The sequence below is a fragment of the Mchenga conophoros genome, linkage group LG12 (genome assembly GCF_057382185.1).
Source record: "Mchenga conophoros isolate Kocher_MC1m ecotype Shallow Benthic linkage group LG12, M_conophoros_male_GT1.1, whole genome shotgun sequence".
NCBI classification, from domain to species: domain Eukaryota; kingdom Metazoa; phylum Chordata; class Actinopteri; order Cichliformes; family Cichlidae; genus Mchenga; species Mchenga conophoros.
The window spans coordinates 20607474-20628423 of record NC_140537.1 but is presented as its reverse complement, the minus strand read 5'-3'; the positions used below and the strand labels follow the sequence as shown (position 1 = coordinate 20628423).

General features: G+C 42.6%; 1 protein-coding gene across 2 annotated transcripts in view; it reads right to left on the bottom strand.

The window, feature by feature from the left end:
• The window catches only part of emid1 (EMI domain containing 1), a 55047-nt gene that overhangs the window by 27313 nt on the left and 6784 nt on the right, over positions 1 to 20950 (bottom strand). For both annotated transcript variants that reach the window (XM_085294385.1, XM_085294386.1), the window contains one exon: positions 20441 to 20544. In XM_085294385.1, the coding sequence (XP_085150511.1) occupies positions 20441 to 20544 (104 nt within the window). The remainder of the gene's footprint in view (positions 1 to 20440; positions 20545 to 20950) is intronic.

Here is a 20950-nt window from a genome sequence, read left to right as displayed (position 1 = left end):
CAGTTTGGTGTAAACAGCAGTATTTGGCAGCGTGTGTGTGCAAACAGGCTCACTCTGCTAATATCATCAGCGTGGAATTAATATTGTCTTATTATTGATGAGAAGATGGACAAGTTTGACCCAAACAACAACAAATTGCATCAATAAAAATATAATATCACATATGTAATAATTACTAAACATTTCTATTTATCTTTTTTTATGGTTTGTAAAGGATTATTTACTAGTTTCACTATGATTTCCTAGTTAATTAGAAATCGTGTAAGATTATTTGACCTAACCTGTTTATGCATAAGTGTATGCATAATTTACACATGCACAAGATAAACTCAACTGTATACAGTATATACACTCCCACGGAGTGAGTGGAGTAAATGACTGTGTGAAGACTGAGCTCCTCTCAGTCTAATCCCTGGGTGAATGGTGTGCTGTGTGCCAGGCATTCCTCTGTGTCTTTCCAAGGCTTTCTGGGGATTAGACCCCACTTACTTGCAGGGGCCGCAGGGTGGGATCAAAGCTGGCTGAGCTTTTTGGGTTCAGGGTGATAGCAGTGGAACGGTGAGCCTGCGCTCAGGTGGACTCGCAGGGAGGCACCGGGGAACACGACACCGCGGCTGAGACGTGAGACGGTGACACAGGTTGCACGCACCTGGTGGGGGGTCAAACCTATTCTAATCTGGAACTGTTGTAAACACCGCTCTGGTGATTGATGGCTGGCCCGCAGGAGGTAAGACTTTAACCCCTGCAATAATGCAGGCATGCCAGGCCGTGGCTCACCGGGGTTACACAAATGCACAAACAAGAGATCCGAACGGTCGTTTTCCCATTTCTCCTGCAGTTTGCGCAGCATAAAGAGCCTTTCATGAGGAAGATATAAATGAAACATGTATGCGACAGACTGCACAGCAATCTGGACTTCATTCTCCTGATCTCTCGCGCAGCAGCGCAGGCTTTACGGTGGCTAAACTTACATCCAGGAAAACAGAAGACAGACAAAACAAACACGACGGCTGATCTGCAACGGCCTCAGAACACCCCGCGAGATCTGTACGGCTCACGACCTTTGCCCCCTTCAAAAAAGTTTGGAGGTTTTTCTTTAATCCATTTAGGAACTACACAGAGGAAGGAGAGGAAGTCTTTATTATGACATTACAATGTGCAAAGCATTTGAACTATCAACATAGCCCACAGCAAGACAAACACACAGAGATGGTAAAGAGTTCTGGTCTTTTATCAGAGATAAAAACGGAACAAATTTAAAAGGTTAATATGACGAGGCCCTCTAGGCTGACTGAAAATAAACTGTACATCGTTGAGTATACTCAGCTACTAAAGGGAAATTAGTGGAAACTAGGGCTGCATGTGCAGTACCTCAGAGACAAAAACCACAAACAACAGAAGAAAACACACACACGGTGCGTGAAAGGATGAGACTAATTATTGCGTGTAGGAATTTCAAAAACGAACCTATGTATAGCCAAAGTTATCTGCAGCATCTCAATCCCGACGACAAACACGTACGGCATGTTTTGGAAACTCCCTGTGAAATAAACAAAATGACCTTCACAGGATTTTACAACCCCACAGATAAGAATAATCACCGCAGGCATGCGTTGGCAAACAAAAATTTGTTTATTGTGTGTGCACGCCACTTAAGCTGCAACGAGTTATTCCGTTGTTCCGATGTTCTTTTGCATCTGCACAATCTGTCTCTCCTCTGAGCAAAACCAACCCCCACACCCACTTCTATAAAAACCCACTGATGACACCTCAGGTCTGCTCATTGTTACTCCACCATCACGTCCTGTCTCATGTCTGCTTGATGTGACAGACGGGAATAAAGTGGGCCCTCATGGGGGCAAGTTTGTTTGTGTTTTGCACCATTGGTGATAAGTGCGCGTGCTCTGTGAGCTCTACAAAGGAATGATAAGCTAAAGAGGGCCATCCAGAGCAGATAGTGGAGAGGACAAAAGGGCAGATGCACGGGAGATCTCTTTTATTTTATACTTTGTTTCTAGAGAGGTCCTGAAGCTGCAGATCAAAAGAGAAATGTTCCAATTTATTCCAGGTATTGGGACGAGGATGTTTGAGAATGGTATATGTTCTTCTATCATGAAGTATAACAGCTACTCTACTATGAACTGAGTACAGCAGCAGTGGACGGTGTAAAAGTTAGTTTGGGGAAATGAAACGCACCCAAAAATGAAAATTAACAGTTTTACTTGAGAGTATTTCATCCTTCAAAGACAGATTTATTAACTGCTGAATGACCTATGGTGCAAGGTGTGGAGCAGATGTAGGGATTTAGGTTTTGTGCTCACTTTTTGGCCTCGTCACAGCAGTGGGGGCTGCTGGATGACTCAGTCCAGGAAAACTCTCAGTATTCCTACATTAATGTTATTTTTTGTCCAACTCTTTCTCTCAGTGCCTCGGTTTGCCAAGCCAGAAAAGCTGCTATGTGACAGAGTGTTTCAAAGTTAATGTGACAGCCATCCTCCATTGCTCTCGGTGGTACGGACGCAGCTGGAAGTTTGCGCCGGAGACACGAGAAAACTGCAGGGAAACATGAAAAAGGTGTAAAGATCAGAGTGGAGATGAGTAAAGGAAACAGGGGGAGGAAGATGAGCCGCTCCTATTCATAGTGTTTTCACTCCCTTCATCCTCAACCCGTCTGCCATCACACTAGAATGAGGGTCTTATCTCTGAAAAGCACTTGAATACAACATGCCCACAGAGAGGGCCGACTGTGTGAAGACACACACACACCAGGATGAAAGCAGCCGTGCCAGGGAGTGGAAGCAGATTACAGGATAACAGATCAAACTGTGGGAGAACCATCTCGGCCTTTACAGCACTTTAAGAAACAACAGGCCAAACTCGAAGCCAACAGTGCCGAGCCATCAGTCACACTGCTCCTGCCACCTAATAAATCACACCGTGTGATCACTGCTTCAGGTCAACAGGGGTCACCTGACCCCGTGGGGACTCCAGCGGGGACTGCGGTGGACTCGGCCCTTATCTCAGCAGCGCATTACAAAGGAACACAAGCTCTCCTTCATACTCCTCCCTGCTGGCATTCACAAAGTTTTTCATCAACAGCCTTCCTGCACTCCCTCACACCCACGCTGTGAGAAACTGCTGATCGAAGAAGGGAAAAAAACTTCATGGCAAACTGCCTCAGAAACATTAGTGCCTCTAAAAACTAGGGCTGCAAAGCCCTGCTTCTTTAGTCCATGAACAACAAAGAAAACACCCATCAGAGTTTTCCTGTCTCTGTGCCGATATTAATACAATTATAGCTTAAACAAATCATCAATCTAGAGAAGAAGAAGTTAGAGAAGTCTTTAAAAGAAAGCCAAATTAGTAGGTATTAATATCTGAGAAGTCTGATCAGCGCATATTTGTTATTTTAACTTATAAATATGACCAAACTAGAATCAGAACTGCTCTTTAAAAAAAAAAAAAAAAAAGCAAAACAAATAAACAAACAAACAAACCTAGACTCAAATCTAGCACTAACTGAAACTTAAATTAATCAAATCTGTTATTGCAGCTTGCCTCATGCACATGTTTACTGACACTTTGAATGTCTACAAGACTGCGAGTCAAGTTCTGTGTTTTCAATGTAATACTTATTCTGACTTTTCTAAATCTGCACCTGCCACAAGCCATAACTACAAAAAATGCTTAAAAAAAAAAACCTAAAACTAACACAGAAACAAAATATTTTCAAACAAACTGATACGAGCAAATCTACCATGAAAGCTAACTCAAACGAAACCAAATTAAAAACAGGAAGTAACAACGAAATAAAAAGAACCAATTTGAAAATACAAAACTATAAGAACTCTGGTGACAGCCAGGAAATGCTCCAGTGCTCCTGCAACCGTTTAGGAAGAAACAGGTTATTAGACAGGGTCAGGAAGAAAAAGAGGATTAGAGATGTATTTGAAAAACATAAAGATAAATGTGAATTGAAATGTGAATAAATGTGAAAAGTGAATTTAAAAAGCCAAAATACAGTACTCTGTACCTGTAGTTACTCTATAAGTAAGTAAAAGTTTATTTATGTAGCACATTTCACAGACGAATGCCACAAAGTGCTTCACAAATAAAGTAATAAAACAAAAGCAAAACACAATACAATCAGAAATGCATTGTAATAGAGCATTGCATTTAAGCCCTGGTCTAATTAAAAGTCCTTAGCTGCTTTTTAAAAGTCTCCTCAGAGTCCAAACTCTGTAGAAATAGAGGCAGTCTGTCCACAGTCTGGGTGCAACAGCATGGAAAGACGAGTTCTGCAGTGGGTGTGGAGGAACACTAAAAGGTTTTGATTCGATGACCTCAGCCTACGAGGTTATCGAATAATGCATCAGTTATGAAAAAAATGTAAATGGGGAATGCTTGGTTATTTATAAACGTATTCAGTTCAAGCTTTCAGTTAATGGGCTAATCAGAACTTCAGAACAAATGCACATTAACGGGGCGACCGTGGCTCAGGGGGTTGGGAAGCGTATCTGTAACCGGAAGGTCGCCGGTTCGATCCCTGGGCTCTCTGTCCTGGTCGTTGTGTCCTTGGGCAAGACACTTTACCCTACCGCCTACTGGTGTTGGCCAGAGGGGCCGATGGCGCGATATGGCAGCCTCGCTTCTGTCAGTCTGCCCCAGGGCAGCTGTGGCTACAACTGTAGCTTTCCTCCACCAGTGTGTGAATGTGAGAGTGACTGAATAGTGGCATTGTAAAGTGCTTTGGGTGCCTTGAAAAGCGTTATATAAATCCATTATTATGCTGTAAACTTACTGCATTTTACATGTATTTAATCATTAATAAGTCAGATCCTACATCAGATAGTAAATCTGCAATGAGGCTCAGAGCTGTGTTGGGATTTGGGGGCACATGCACAGGCCACAATCCCAAATTACAGCCTTGTATACCAGCGCAGTCTGTTTAGGTGGTAACAGCATCACTCATCTGGACTGAATAAAATGATTCATTTCAATATTTCATGATATTGTTTGGCATTTTTTTAAATCACATCCAGTACTCATCACCAGGGTATTAATCATCATGAACGCAACTTTGTTATTTCAGTAATTATAACATCATTGCGCCAGCGTAAACGTGATTTAGAGACAATTGGTAACATTTTGACAGTCGGGTGAAGATAAAGTTTCATTACCGAGTTCCAGACAGTCGCGAGGGAGAAGTCGCGCAGGGTCTATAAAAGACTTATGATATTAGGGGTCTTTTGTGACTTTCACAGCTAAATCAAGTACAGGTGAAGCCCTCAGCGGTCAGTGCGGTGTAATTCGTCAGAGCGGTCCTGGTCACAGCAGCTGTCTCGGCGTGCCGAGCTCCCCGCTCCAGAGATTTAACACTCCTCCTTCACAGGGAGCCGAGTGTTCTGACACATACGTACTGAGATAAAACATCTGGCTTGTCTAATAGGTCTCCCGTGTGAGTGTGTGCATGTTTCCAGTGCGCACCACTCACATACATTTTCAGTCTGTTTCTAGAATGAAAATGTGTGTAACTATGATCAGATCTCTCAAAACGCTTGATGCTCCAGTGAATAAGGATCAATGTGTCCTGCTGTCTTACATGAAGCCTGTGGGACTTCAAGATAAGGAAAGAGTGTGTCTGAAGAAAACAAGAGTGAAGACGGAGGGATTTAAATCCAGAGCGCTGCTGTCTTGAAGTAACACAGCAGTCAACCGCAACCGTCGACACCTCCTATGAGCTCTTACTCACGCTCTATTCTCTGCAAATTTATCATCTTTAATTGATTTATAAAAGTTCTTATTGAAGATTAAGCTCCGCCATCTGCTCACGATACATGAGGGCTAATTGTGCTGACTTAGTGGGCTGTTTCTGTTTTATCTACCGAGTGTTAAACTACTTAGGAAACCTATAAAAATCACAAGGGCAAAGCAGGTTTTAGAACTCATTATACGCCCATCTACATCAAACCGAACAACAGACCACTATTAAAAAGTATTTCAGTTTAAGGTTTTATGTCAGCTTCAGTATTACACATGACATCACTGAGCGGTGAGATAACAAGACTTCACACAAGTGGAAAATTAAAGTCACTTTAAACTGTTTTTGCACTCAAGACCTCATCCCTGTTTCTGCAGAGTTATGAGGGTGATTCAGGGCTGATTTCATAACGGCAAAAGTTTAGTGATAAACTTTCTTTATGTGAACCGCCTGAGTCATGAAAACGAAAGCTCTGTGTCTCCAGGACCTTCGTGCAACCACTGAGATTTATGGTAAGCGCTGTACTGGTAGAATTGGTGCAACAGGTATATAGATTTCTAGGCAAACCCTTGAAGCAGAGGTGTCAAATATATGGCCTAAGCTCCAAACTGGCTGACTGGATGGGTTGGCAAAATGTGAAAATTACAAAGAAGTAAGGACTTTTCACAGCATTTAGTGCTTAAGAATGGATCACATCCCAACTGAGGAACCATCGTCATCATTTTTACTGCCAAAAACATCACCTGCGGCCTGCTTTACAAAATAAGTACAACACACCACAAAAAAAACTATAAATTAAGTGGTTTTTCATCCTAAATATATCAGTGGATTATTTGATATTTTATTCAATGTGGTTCCACTTTGTTTTTTAAAAAAAGGAAATTTTCTTTGAATTAACAGAACATGTCATCTTTTTATTCAGTTACATAAAGAACATCTTGGCCTAAAGTGAAAACACTGAGGGATATTTGTCAGTTTTAGAAACTGAATTCATGTAATGTGCACACTTTCATAAAGTACTTAAATTTCTTTACAATAACAAAAAGATTTTCTTTATAGGCTATCTGTAGTTTTAGCACCCCTGACTTAAAGGGTCTAAACTTAATAAACGAGTATGTTGCTTTCAAAGCCAAATATAAACTTTGTTTTGATCTGCCTCGATCTTTGTGGCTCTAACACAGCTACACACGACAGCTGGAAAAACGATTAACATGACCGTTTTCTAATTTGTCGCCACCGTGACTAACATTAAATACTAAAAGCTCAGAGTCAGACTGTTGTTATTGCCTATAAAAGCTGACTCTTGATAGTTTTTTCAACAATGTCACGCTTTTTCTGCTTTTGCTGCTGCAATAATTTAGAAGACATAAACATACATGTGAGTATTTTGGGCAATTCGAACAAACAATCCAGTCCTGCTACTTTCCCAGTGAGGACAGTCCCACGGGGTAAAATCACAAACATTTTCAAATATGGAAAAGGAATGGAGCGGCATTCGTGCAGTGTGTTTCTAATCTACCCTACAAGACACGTTCACCCTTTCGCCTTTTCGGACTTGCTATATCTCAAATACACAGAATACGGCTAATTAAGAATCAGCAATTAAACTCACAAGCATATCTTCTGGCAACTGTAACCCAAATCAATTTTACAGCAACTCGAGGGGTCACAGTCTAAAACCAGAAAGTATTTTTCGCTATGATCAACTTCCAGCACCAATATCACAGGATACATCGCAACTGAAACAGCAAAACTGCACTGATTTCCCATTATTCAGGTTCTCATGCTGTCAGTGTATACTGCTGTCCTGTTTCCACACTCACATTGTGAAGAACGGTGATGATGTACAATCATCTGACCTAACACTTCTCTTTTCTACAGTACAGAAAAACAGTGTGCAGTCTCTATCTAATGAAGGAATTGAATCCTATGCAATGAATCTAGTCCTCTGGGTGCTTATTTCTCATATCATTTTTGCATTCAATATTATGCAAAATCAGCACTTTTTATCACCCAACTTGTATTCGAACAGCGTTAGTCAAGATGCTGATGATTTCCCTGCATGGCACCTGACACTGATCTTTCAGCCGCTTCCACAGAGGAGGGCAGCTGCTTGCTGCTGACAGAAGCTGCCTCAGCCTTGACTAAGAACCTCTTGAAAAGCTCCAGCAAACTCAGCTGCGCTTTTGGAACAAATAGTGAATTGGCAGCAGCTCAGGCTAAGGTTGCTGCACTGTCAGGTGCAGCCAGAGGAAAGGAATTCCAGCTTGGCAAAAAAAAACTGCTGCTCTGATGGATGAAAGATCCACAGCAATGTTTGTAATTCATCTCCCAGCGTGCCCTCTCCCATCCCCGAGCAGCCCGGGGAGTGTGTGAGGCCTCCATTGCAAATTACACATCCCCAGTGAAAGTATTAGTCTGATGTATCTCTGGCAGGTATCCACGCTGGCCGCAGATTTCAGCCTGACAGCGTAGATGAAGAGGAAACAGGGGAACAAAGGACTGTTAGTAACAAAGAGCGCACTCAATTCTTCCTGGATATCTCAGTCAATCATCCTCCTTAAGGTTGAGGCACTAGTTGGCTTTAATCATTCTTTTGATTTACTGATACTGTGGGACAGAAAGAGATACATTGTACTCCCAAAGCATGGCCAGCGAACTACATAAAGCTCTGAAGTGACTCAGAAACCTAAGACAGAGACTGAATGAGTATGTCAAGATATTTCCTATCACAGTTCCTATCACTGCCTTTTAAGGAACAACACATGCCATTATTCCACCGAAGAGCACAAACACTTCACCCCTCAATTCTCCATCCTTTCACCCCTTCGGCGTCCTTGTGGCTATCCGCCTGCACCCATGGGGTAGTGGTGTGTGGACTGTTAGAGGGTCAGACAGAGCATACAAAGACAAGTCATCCACAAATCTAATTTGATACTTTTTTGTATTTAGTTCAACAACATTATGAAAAGATAAATTACCTCAAAAGAACATTGTGGTTATAGAGAGCATGAATGTTGCTCATCGTGGTTAATGCTCGAGTCTGTTCTTTGTCCTTTTAACAGCACCACAAACAGGCCTTTCCACTTAAGAAAAACTCTCTTTTCCCTCTTCTCCCAATGTCCCTTATAATAGCTTTCCTTCATCTGGCTTAAAAGAACAGTGCCATCCCATTTCTTTGCAAGTGTCAACAAGAGAGGAAGAAAAACACATCCTCTTTTCCGTTCTCTCTCTTGCTGCTTTTTCCTACCTGGCAGCACTCGGGGAAACGTGTCCCACTGGAGCTATGCCATCCTTTCACCAGTAAAGTCATTCTCATTTTACACACTCATCTCTTTCTTCATGATAGAGCGAGGGAATAGATTATCCCCCACCACCACTTCCACTGCCACCATCATGAGCGAGGCCAGTTCAGAGGGAGGGGGTCAGAGCTGAGCTCAGACTTTCAGGACAAACTGTAATTCTCCACTTTGTCTTGGGGTCGAGGACCCATCTGGCTGCAGATTTAGTAACACCGCTTCAATGGAGCTCTGTTTACTTGAGTAGCTCGGTTTACACAGGCAAAGTGAAGGGTTCATATAAAAAGCATTAACTGAGAATAATCCTTTTGGTCTTTTGTAAATACGATGTAATAGTGGGGGATGTCCAAAGAGGGTAACCACTCTGAAAAGGCTCAGAGCGGCCAATCTGTGTACTGGAAGTGGCTCGGTACCAGATCCTCTGAACTAGACAGCCATGGTGTCTGATATCTGATAGCACACAATTTCAGATAGAAACTGAAAGAAGTATCCAGACAATGTATACAAATGAAAAACACACACAGAAACACAATGAGCATCCAAAGAGTGTTCACAGCAGCACTAAACCTTTACTGTTCTCTCTTGTTTTCGTAGTTGTATAACGCGTAAAATGAGAAGCATATGCCATTTGCTAGACATTTTTATCCAAACTACATTATGACCTCAGGCATATTTCAGTATTTGTGGCCCCTGTGAGGCGTGAACCTGAAAGCCAGATTTATAGAGGGGTTACACAGTAAAGCGACAACCTATGAACACAGAATATAAAGAAACATGTAACATATATACTGCACAAAATGAGCGGCAGCTAATAATTGTTTCCATGACTGATTCATCTGGGACTTAATTAATTACGTACGCTATAAAACCTTAAAATATAGTGAAAATATTTGATCGTGTGCTTGTTACAATTTTCCTCCTTTTCCGAGCAATAAAAGCAAAAATGTTGATTTATTGCCACCAGGAAAGATGAAACCGTTTTCTACTTTCAGGAACAAGCAGGCCGTTTTAATGCAGCCTACACCTTTGGCTGCACCCTGACCTCAAGAACTGAATCTAATTCTGCTTTCACACTTTCTGTTCTTGAAAACAGTTTGTCCATCCAAGTAGGGAAGTAAAGCATGTGTTTTAAAAGGCATGCAGCTTGTTGTAGGTCAGAAGTTCGTGTAAACAGCTTGTTTGTGTGTTGTGTGTTCCTCCCAACAGGTCTACAGATCTTTTAAAGCTCTAAAGATGATGAGGAAAAGATATTTCCCCACTCAAACAGTGCCCTGACCCCAGTGGTGAGGACAGTACATGCTGCGGCCTGTGTGATATCCCAGAAAACAGGGTCGTGTTCTCTGAGATATAGCAGTACCGTACCACTGGGTATTGTACACGGAAACAATAAACAGCACCATGACTATGATCTCACAGATCTATACTTATGTAACTTTGTTTATGCAAACACACATTGCAAAAACTGAACTTTGTCTAGTGAGTCAGGCATATCCGACCATAGACTGTACACAAAGATGGATGTCATTGATATTTTGGCTGTTGCCGCTGGAATTTCTTGCAAGGGACAGACCTGACTGAAACGCAGTTTACAGCTGTGAACATTCAAGGAGTGGAGACTGAGACTGAGATTGTATTAGTCTGCAGATACCTGGGTGTCCATCTCAATAACCAGCTAGACCGGCCACAAATACAGATGTGGGATCAATAAAGTCTTTTCTCATCTGGATCCGACTTCTCTGAAATGAAAAAAAATTAGCGCTCAAACAATAGCGCCTTTCCTGGAGCATACCCTGCTGTATCATCCTTTTTTACTCCAATGAGGACCATAAGTTACAAAATATCATCATGTTGTATTTAACAAAACCTAAAAATAACACCTGTTCTTCTAGACATCTGTACCACCTCATCACTGACATCCTTTTCATGCAGTGGTAGGAAGCTACTGAAAGCTACAAAAAAAACAAGATCATCCATAGCAATGATAACATAAACCGAAGTGACAAAAGGCTCAGCGGTCTTCTTTTCTGAAACACACACCTACGTAGCAAAGCCTCTGCTTGCTTTGCTATAATTAAAGTACAATGTACCACACATGTAGTGAAGCTTAAAGTGAATGTTAAATCATATATCCATTTTTAAATCCACATTAACACAGACTACTGTTACAGTTAAATCGTGGTTACGGTTATTTCCCAGTAATTTGATGACTGTCGGGTCTGGCTGCCAGCCAAGCTGTCTCCACAAAACTGACTGGGCGGGGTCTCCCGGGGCCACAGCCGATCACCATCAGGTGACATGGAGCCCTTTAGGAAGAAAACATGGAGGGCAGCCAAGAGAAATAAAAGGGCCATGACATCATCGTATTTCCTTTGTCCTACAGTCAGCGAATGTAGGCGAATGAGCTTAATCTAGCACAGCAGCAGTGATTTACAGCCCCATCATCCCATCCGTCATAAGGCACACATGCAACTGATATACAGAATGTATGTCTGCGGAAACAGATTGAGACAGTCAGCGTGTGTCTGTCCCAAATATATTCAGTGACTCAGTAAGTGCAGCTGTTTTTTATGGGTTTTTTGTTTGTTTTCATGTTTGTTTGACCAGCACTTGACCACATTCATTTTTAGTGGACGTCACGCGCCTGTCTGCACATACGAGCCTCGAAATGTGTCTGAGCTGGAGAGAGCAGGTGGTTTTGATGCCTGTCTGCATGTGTGCAAGGCGTGAGTGTGTGTATGCTGCCAGGCCCTGGCTGCGAGCTCAGCGTGAGCGAGTCAGAGAGCCATAAACACCTGAGGAAGCAGGAACACACAGGCATCCTCTCTCAACTGTATTTATGGTCCCAATTGAGACGGGGGAGACGGGGAGGGTCATTATGTGCAGCGCCGCTCTGCTCGTGGCAGGGGTCCAACGAAAACACCGGGGCTGTTAAAGCCCCCCTGGATGAGTCCCAGGGGGCAGTGGTGCGGACGGTATGCAGGCCTGGGTTTAAAGGTTCGGGGATACGTCCTGTTGTTAATGAGATCACCCTGCTGGGCCTCTCTGGCTCTGAGCCCCCAGCATCAGTGCCACAACTTCTTACGCTAGCCACAAAAATAGGACTAAATATACTTCCTAAACAAAGTGCACCCAGGAGGTCAATAAGGTAGGTGTGGTCAATTGAACAAGGAGAAGGTCAGCGTAGATTTTCATTCTTTTTACTGAACAAAATATGCAGCTGACTGTAGAGGAGGTGTGGCCTCTTTACAAAACAATACAAAGTGACATGCTCTAAAGTTTAGACAGACCTGTGAATGCATGACTTATGGAAACTTTGCTGCAAGGGACAACTATAGGTTTAGTAAACTGTATGTAAAGTAAGTTTATCTTAAAAAGCACACATCTTTAAACAAAGGCGATTCAGGGTGCTTCACAATATAACAACATTAAAGCCACAGTTTTGCCTTTAAACTCATCCACCTATCCATTTTCCTCATCACTTATCCAGCTTAGGGTTGCAGGGGGGAGTGAAGCGTATCCCAGCTTTCGTAGGGCGAGAGGCTGGGCACAGACTGGATGGATGGCCAGCTCATCACTGCTACATTAAATATGAGCCTGTAGCCTTTAGAGCTGCATATTTGTTCGTGGTTACTCATCCAGGTTTGGATATGTGTGCCTTCTTCAGAATATAATGGATGGCACGTGACCTGCGCTGTAAAGACAGCTTGCCAGCCATCTATAGTTTCACCTTTACATGTCTGATATTTGATATCTAGAGGCAAGTTCTGTAATCCTCTACCTTTTCCTCTCATAACCAGTGAAGTGAGGTAATTTCTTTTTGGTCAAGATGCCTGGCTCCTCGAGGAGAATGCCTGCTCCTCTGTCAGGTCTGACCTCTGAAAGCCAACCAGGCATGTCTCTAATTAGAACAACTGCTGGTGCAGTTCATCCAAACCTCGTCTCTCTCCTCGTCTTCAGTCCAGGACTAATCACAGCCATCAGCACCGCTCTTCTCATCCTCACTGAGCACCGTATCAACCACCATGAGCAAATGGAAATATACGCAGCGACCAGCTCAGAGCAGCGCTCAAAAGTCAGACGGGGGCAATGGCTTTTAAATCCTACGTGTTATTCAAGTGTGCAGTGTTTAGTGGCTACGAAACTGAGCCCGTACCAGAAGGGTTGGAGGGCAAGAGGCCATAAATGATGTCACCGCGGAGGATCTAAGTGATGTGGTGATCTGTTTGTGGTTTAGCAGTCGTGGGAGTGGGAGAATGTTTGGAGGTCTGCACCACAACACTCGAGGTTTTCTTATGTGGCGGTGTTGTAAATGTTTATGAATTTATAACGGTGACAAATGAGGAGCTAGATTATAAGGACTACTGGGAGTGTACGGAAACCGCAGACTGATGCAGCATAAAATACGAATACATCACTTAAAAGCGACTTTTTTATGCCGTGCTTTTATGTTCCTGTGGTCTGGATATCGCTATGCAGGGAGATGAGAGAAGAGCGAGGGGGAGACAAACTGGGTTTTACAGGTTTTACTGAGCGCAGCAAGAAAATGAAAGCGCCAAGTTGTGTGACTAATTTATTGTTGACATTTTCTTGCTCCTGCTTCTTAAACATGAAGGGTTTTTGTTTTCCTTATATAAAAATTAATCAAATATCTGTGGGATAGGTGTTCGGTCACAGAGCAAACGTAATTAAAAACATCATCTTAAGCCTCTTTGATTGATTTCTGACTGTTTCGTTAATGAATTGGTTAATGTAATAATGTTCCTTTAAGATAATAATTACCCATATTATCCATATTTGAGCACCCATACTCAAAATCACCTTATCCCCTTTCACTCTGGAGGCCCTGTTACTGTGATCTGTTATTAAAACTTGACCTGTTTCCATTTTTTAAGCTCACCACATAAAAGGAGCGAATTTCTGGTGCATCACATTTGTTAAGAGTTTCACATTTTTATAATAGGTCTGGTAAAGATTAATGTTTACTGAGTCATACAAAGACAAAGAGACTCTCAGCATGTAAAAACTCTCCCGAGACACCAACATTGTTTATTCTTGGCCTCACATTTCTGACTGTGGGTGTTTCTTCACTTCAGGGAGACGTTTTAAAAATATATTGCTTAGGGGCTTACAGAGTTAAAAAGATGGACTTTTTTTTATCATAACTTGCAGGCATATTATAAAAAATGGCTTGGAACGCAGATGCCTTGCAAAATCTGCCAGGAAATTAATGAATATAACCCCTAACAGAGAACCTAAAAGCAATATCTGGCAAATACGAAGCTGAATAAAAAGGGACGTCAAATATTCAGGATTTTATGCATTAGTTTACAGATGATTTAAAGCAAGTCCATAACAGTCAGTGAGGGTATCAGCTTTGAGCGTGCTGCAGGCAGCAGTTGGGGCCCTGAACTCATCACAGCTGTATGGAACCAGCAGTATCCCGAGCGTACCTGCTCCATCAATGCTGCCATTGTCTAAGCGCCGACATCAAACGTTTCATTACCTCCTCAGAGCCTACCTAAGCACAGTAGCACAGTGTTATACAGTACCTACATAATTCCACTCTATACCTGCAAGCTGAGAGATGGAGATATGTTGAAGGACGGGGTGGGGGTGTGTGGGGGGGGTGGCAGACGGGGTTAATGCAGCTTTAATCACATCAGTCGCCAAGAGGATCAGAGATGGAGGCAGAGCCTACACCTCTGCTAGTGAAGAGGATTTAAAAAGGGCAGGATTTTAAAGTTTGGGGAGTTTTTTTCTACACGAGAAAAGCTCTGCTTCCAGTTCACTTGGTCTTATCTCAGCCACGCAAGGAAGAGAGCGTCGTTCTTCTCTCCGCTGCTGACTGTGCGACGCGTCAGGCTGTAAAGTGCCTGCATGTTTGTGGGTCACTCAGTCAGCACAGCGGTCCACTCACACTACCAGGTGAAGGGAAATGCCTCCGCTTTATTGGCGACAGAGGAACATCACAGCTGCTGAGACTTGTGTGTGTGTCTAGTTTGATGCCTTAAAAGTTTTTTTTTCTTTGCACTGCTGACTCGGCCCACTTTATTTCTTTCAGACTGCAGGAAAAACTGTTTTCAATGTACTCCTGAGGGAAGTCTTGGGAAACAATAAATAAATCAGTAAGCAGAAGAGGCATTTCCAGTTCAGGAGCCAGAAACATAAAACTTAACTCAGATTCAAGGCTAAGTAAGTATGAAAGATTCAGTGCAAAAGCTGTGCATCTGCATTTCTTGAAGTTCACTGCCATCTTTCTTTTTTTTAGACTTACCAACAGACACGGGTTGTTAATGCAGCATAAAGTATTAAAATCAAACATGGTTCTTCATGCAGATGGGCTTTCACACAGATAAAACACTTAGATGATTAATATAATACACAATAAATCCACCTAAAATAATATCCTGCCATTGTGTGCTTGTCTTTTTCGCCTTGTATCGAAACTTTTTTGTACGCAGAGGAAAAAAAAACAACAAGAGCATAGGAATTTATAATTATAATTCTCATGACTATTATTGTTACAGCCTGAAAGCATTTTGTTGTACTGTGTGTGTCTGTGTGTGTGTTCTGAGGGTGGTTTTCATGGGACATTTAAAAAATAATGCTGTAATAATATTATCAAAATTATCAGTGCATATTGCAGTTTAACTACCGAACCCCGCAACTGATTTAACTATAATTTTCTGGATTTTTTTCCCCACAAACCTTGAGCAAATACCAGCACACCGTTACATAAGGAGAAGACAGCATGGAAGGAAAGACAGGCCGGACGTGAGGAAAGAAAAAAGACCTTCCTACTCTGTTTGGTTTTGTTATTTAAGTTGGCTGATTGGTCATTTTTGCAGGTATATATGTGTTTGCTTAAAAGGTATACATGCTCATTAATCAACAGAAAAATAACTGTAAATGAGCCATACTTGTGGGCTAATTTACATCTGGCCAGTTCTTAAAACAGCAACCAAAGAGTTGTTACTATTAATCACATACAGATAATACAAAGCAAGCTAATGATTGTGTTTTTCTTTCTACTTAATCACTTTTATGATAATTCCTCAGAGCCGAGCAGTGTCGGCTGAAAGGGGCTGGATGCCGAATCTCTTCTGGAAGCCTCAGCCCAGTTTGCTTAATGTCAGCTGCTTCCAATTTATGCTCAGCACTTGTGTGCTGGTCATTTACATAACAGCGAATATCAGCTGCTGTGGCCTTTTCTGCACGTTGACTGCAGCCTGCCTCGCTACATTCAAGTGATTCATGCGTCTTCGTAGATCTCATCTGCTGAGTGCATAAACGCTGATGCGGGGGTGACTGACATCAAGTCTGGGATTTTTCTTTTTTTTGTGAATGAACTGGAGCAAGTAAAGGATAACATGTGTAACACCTGCTAAGGCAAACGCAGGGGATCTCTGCTTGATATGACTTTGATAGCGCTCCACTGTGTGGTCTAGCAGGAGTGGGAGTGTGTGGGGTGATAGTGCTGGTGATGGGGGGGCCTTTTGGTCACCTGCTCTTGCTCAGCCTCCTCCCCTCTGACCTCAGGCTGAAGTCCCTACACTCACAGCTCCAAAAAGCCTGCTGCCATTAAAGCTGCTAATCACAGCAAACAGCTGCATAGAAATCCTCAACGCCTCGCTGTCCCACCCACACGTTGACTCTGGCAGGCAGATAGACGCATACACCGGCGTCCACGCACTCCCACTCTTCCTCTGCTAATGGCAAGCTGCAGCCGACTGATGTTTAAAGCACGGGGTTTAGCGTGCGGGCTTGTGATAAGCCGCCCTGAGCTGTGAAAACACAGATTACATTTCTATGGCTTATTACAAGACAGCGGGCTTCTGCCTCCCAGCCACCTCATAATTGCAACCCAAAAACCACAGCCTCCGCTTGGCTGTGAGATACTGTTTGATGGGGACCCCCGTGGCAGAGCTTTGACAGCCGTGCTAATTCAAGTCTACATTCCCCCATATGCTGTGCTCCTCAGCGGCCTCCCCCCTGCGATAAGCCACAGCTATTTTTCTTTTAAGGCCTTTCCTCAATAAATCAAATCAGGGTCAGTATATCAACGCCTGTCTCTTAGTGTCATTTCCACACTTTTCAGGCTCCATCAAAATTAGCAGATCGAGGCCAAAAGCTCAAAATGTCAATGAATTTTACATCCGTGGCTCCTGAGCGCACAGTCACCCCTCGTGGTATCAGTGCAACACTAGCATTTCAGATAATTATTACATTAGAGCCAGAGCTAATGTAATAATATTACTTTTGAGGGGTAAATTTGATATTCTAATACCACATAATTGCCTCTAAATTGGGTATAATTTTGATATTTGTGCTTGATGTAGCATATGTTGGGATATCCCAACTAAAAACAAGCATTTACTTACTTGGAATGCCAAAGCCAACCAGGCATACATTAAATCCCCGTTTCTGGCAGCCTATGAAAGTGCCTACATCTGTAAATACTTAGTCTTCTTTTTCTTTTTTCTTTCTCAGACTCAATCAGAGATAAAGACCATTGTGTTCCAGACCAAGAAGTAAGACAATATCTCCCAAACCTCACAGAAAACAATTAGGACCCAGTAATTACACCATTGGACCGGTATTCAAGCCAAGTCCTGAGGTTGGGGTGTGGAAGGAAGAAAAAGACAGCAAATGTGAAAGGTGCCTGTCTAATGCAGTGTTATCTTACCCTGCCTGGACTCTGATGGGGTACGTTTGTGTGTCCGTATGGGTGTGATGTAATGCTTTGCTTTTGGAGCCTCCTAATGCGACATGCCAAAAATCCTCATAAGCCTGCTTATGACTCGATGACAGCATGCATGATCTCTTCCCTTAATGAACTCTCATTTATTTGCGCCTGTAGATTTGAACACGCAAAGCCCAAAACTTAATTCGTTATCTTCACTACGGACCAAGCCGTTGATTTATACATGTTGACCTATCAGCTGGCAGGCCAAGGGGTGAGAACAGAGGAACACAAGAGAAAACAACTCTCTCATCCCTATTTAAAGCACAATCATATCGGTCACATTCCTATCAGTGTTTTTTGTACTTTCCTGCATCTCAACCTAAACGTAGCCCCAGCCCCAGAGTCTTTTTGCTTTGGACATTGTTGAGATCTGCAGAAATGCAGACCGTCCTTGGGAGTCAGACATGGCTAGAGGCTTTTTGGGGTGGCCTGGTGGGAAAAGCAGGTTAAAAGCAGGGCAGTAAATGAGCGGATCACACACATTTTCCACAGTCTGTGAAAAGCAGACAAGCAGAGGAGTAAGAGTGATGTATAGCAAATAATAAAATTCCAAAAGTGATCCTTAAAGGTATATACATCCTGGTTGCTCTTTATGCGACTCAAATAAGATCAAAAGTAGTATGTTTGTTTAGAGTTGTTTTTTTAAAGCCTGAGTCTTTCAACTCAGTCCAACTAAAAGTTAAAAAGTGCTCACAGCCATCTGGAAACAGCCGCACGCAGGTATTAACAGCCTGGATTTGAAACGTGCACCTACTGAATTATTAGTGCAGCTTTAACTTCACTTGGCAACACTGTGGCAACAGCTTTAAGCACAATCCGGTCACCAGCTTTGCCCGTGTGGCAGGCTTGCATTTCTCCTTAGAGCGGGCGGACGAGGCAGACGGCAGCGGGGTATCAGGTTCTGTGCTGGCAAGGGGTTCTGCTCACGCGGCAAGAGCAGAACAAAGCACTGGTGGCCCTGGATAGGATCCATGGTGCCGGAGAGTAAAGGCCCTGTGAATGGGACCTGTCACTTCCACTCAGCGCCGCCTGTGATCTGAGCCACCCGGAACGAGGCTCAGATAAGTGGCTAATCCCGACATCCCCGTCGGCTCGACAGCCCCCTACTGCCATGACAACCGGAGGGGAATCTCCTCCAGCAACAACTTAATTGGATAATTTCCTCCCCGTTTCACTGTGTGTTCCTCTGCCTTTGTTGGGTAAAGTCTGCGTTGTCTGACTGTGAATGTGTTTTTTGACTTTGACAGTAGGGAGGGTGTGAAACAAGTGTGATATCCAAGGTGGGATGGTGTGTGCAAGTGCAATCAAGCAGTCGAAGCCACACTACAGCAGACTAGAGGCCACTTGAAGGTCTGAAAGCACCTGGGAGCAGTCATTAGTTACTACAGTTACTACAACAAATGCATTACCTATTAACTCCCTGTAGAAAATAATTTTCTGCCTACTTCTTAAATTACTTCAACATTATATTACACAGTTATTGTCATGTAATTAATAAAGTAACATTACAGCCCGCTTATACCCCATATCTGCACAAATTCCTCTCCTAATGAGAAAAACATAAACTAGAGCCGGCCGTTTACCATCGCGATGTTCCTTTACTAATCTATGCTCCTCAAAAGAAGACTGCCACTGCTTTGTTTCCCATCTGAACTGAGGTCAAGTGTGTTGTTTTCTGACTTCTGAATGGAGGAACTGTAATGCATTACAACACTGTTGCATACTGTGATCACCAAATTACTTCAAGTGGGAATACTAGCCATTTACTGAGTAAATAAATTAAACAGATTATTTTAAACCCACTTTATTGGACAAGATCAAGTGTTTACCATAATCAGTCTGAAAAAAATAATTTTTTCTGTTCACTGAGTTTCAGGTAGAAATTCTCCTTTTTTGTCTCAAAGTATAAGAGAGAAAAACAGCCTCTATTTTCGGCACTACAAAAGGCCATCGCATTAACCCTTTGTGCTGCACGGTCCACTAATTTATGTTACACCCATTCAAGTCCTGGCTCCCAGCATAAAAAGACCACTCCACCCTTCTCCCCAGACTGCAGAAACCTGAGGACGGGTGCCAGGGGAAGTCATTATGAACTAGGAGTGTGTGTGTGTGTGTGTGTGTGTGTGTGTGTGTGTGTGTGTGTGTGTGTGTGTGTGTGTGTGTGTGTGTGTGTGGGCAGCTACCGTGGTCTAAAAATGTAAACGGCACTTGCATAGCTCTTTTGAGGATAAAAAACTCAGTTCAATCTGCAAAATAAAATTCAAAGTCGCAGTAAAGAAGGAAGCCTTACTGGTGCTGCGACTCTTGGAATGAAGACATAAAAAGTGATTAATAAAGTGGTGGGATGCTGGGGGATCTTATTTCTTAATTTCATTCAAAGAACAGAAGTAGCCTTATGTAAGCCTAATGGAAATCACTCATACAAGCATATTGGAAATGCAGGCTTTAAGACGGCGATGCAAACCAGAGGGACGTGAATGGTGACGAGTCAAAGACTCATAAAGAGGGGGGGGGGGCTACTGACACGAGTCAAACTTGCGATCATTTTTCAGTGCAAGATGGCGATTCTGTTCGATTCATTTCCGTCAGCTGTTGTATAACTGAAGTGTGTCTGCGTCCTCTGTCTTCACTCACCTTCTTCACAAGCAGCACCGCTGAATCCCGGGCAGCATTTCCACTCCAGGGAAGTCACAGTGCGGTACACCACTTTATAGGAAGGTCTGACCACGGTCTTGTAGCTGAACAATAAACACAAAATCAAAAGCCGTTACGCACATGGGCACACACACACACACACGCGTGCGCGCACACACACATAACATTTTTAAAGGAAAATGAAAGGAAATCTCCTCTCTCTGGTAAGGGTAGATATTATCGTGAGGTTTTCAGTCTTTGTATTCGCACAGTCTCAATTAAATGATAAAAAGAAATTTCTAGGCAATGTGTCCCATCAGTAAGTGTCAGATTATATAAAAGCTTTTAGGTTTATCTCAATTAAAAGACAGCATATGGAGCAGCAGCGTGGCATCCTGAACTATGCTAATTATAGGAGAGCTATATGAATACCACTGCTATATATATATATATATATATATATATATATATATATATATATATATATATATATATATATATATATATATA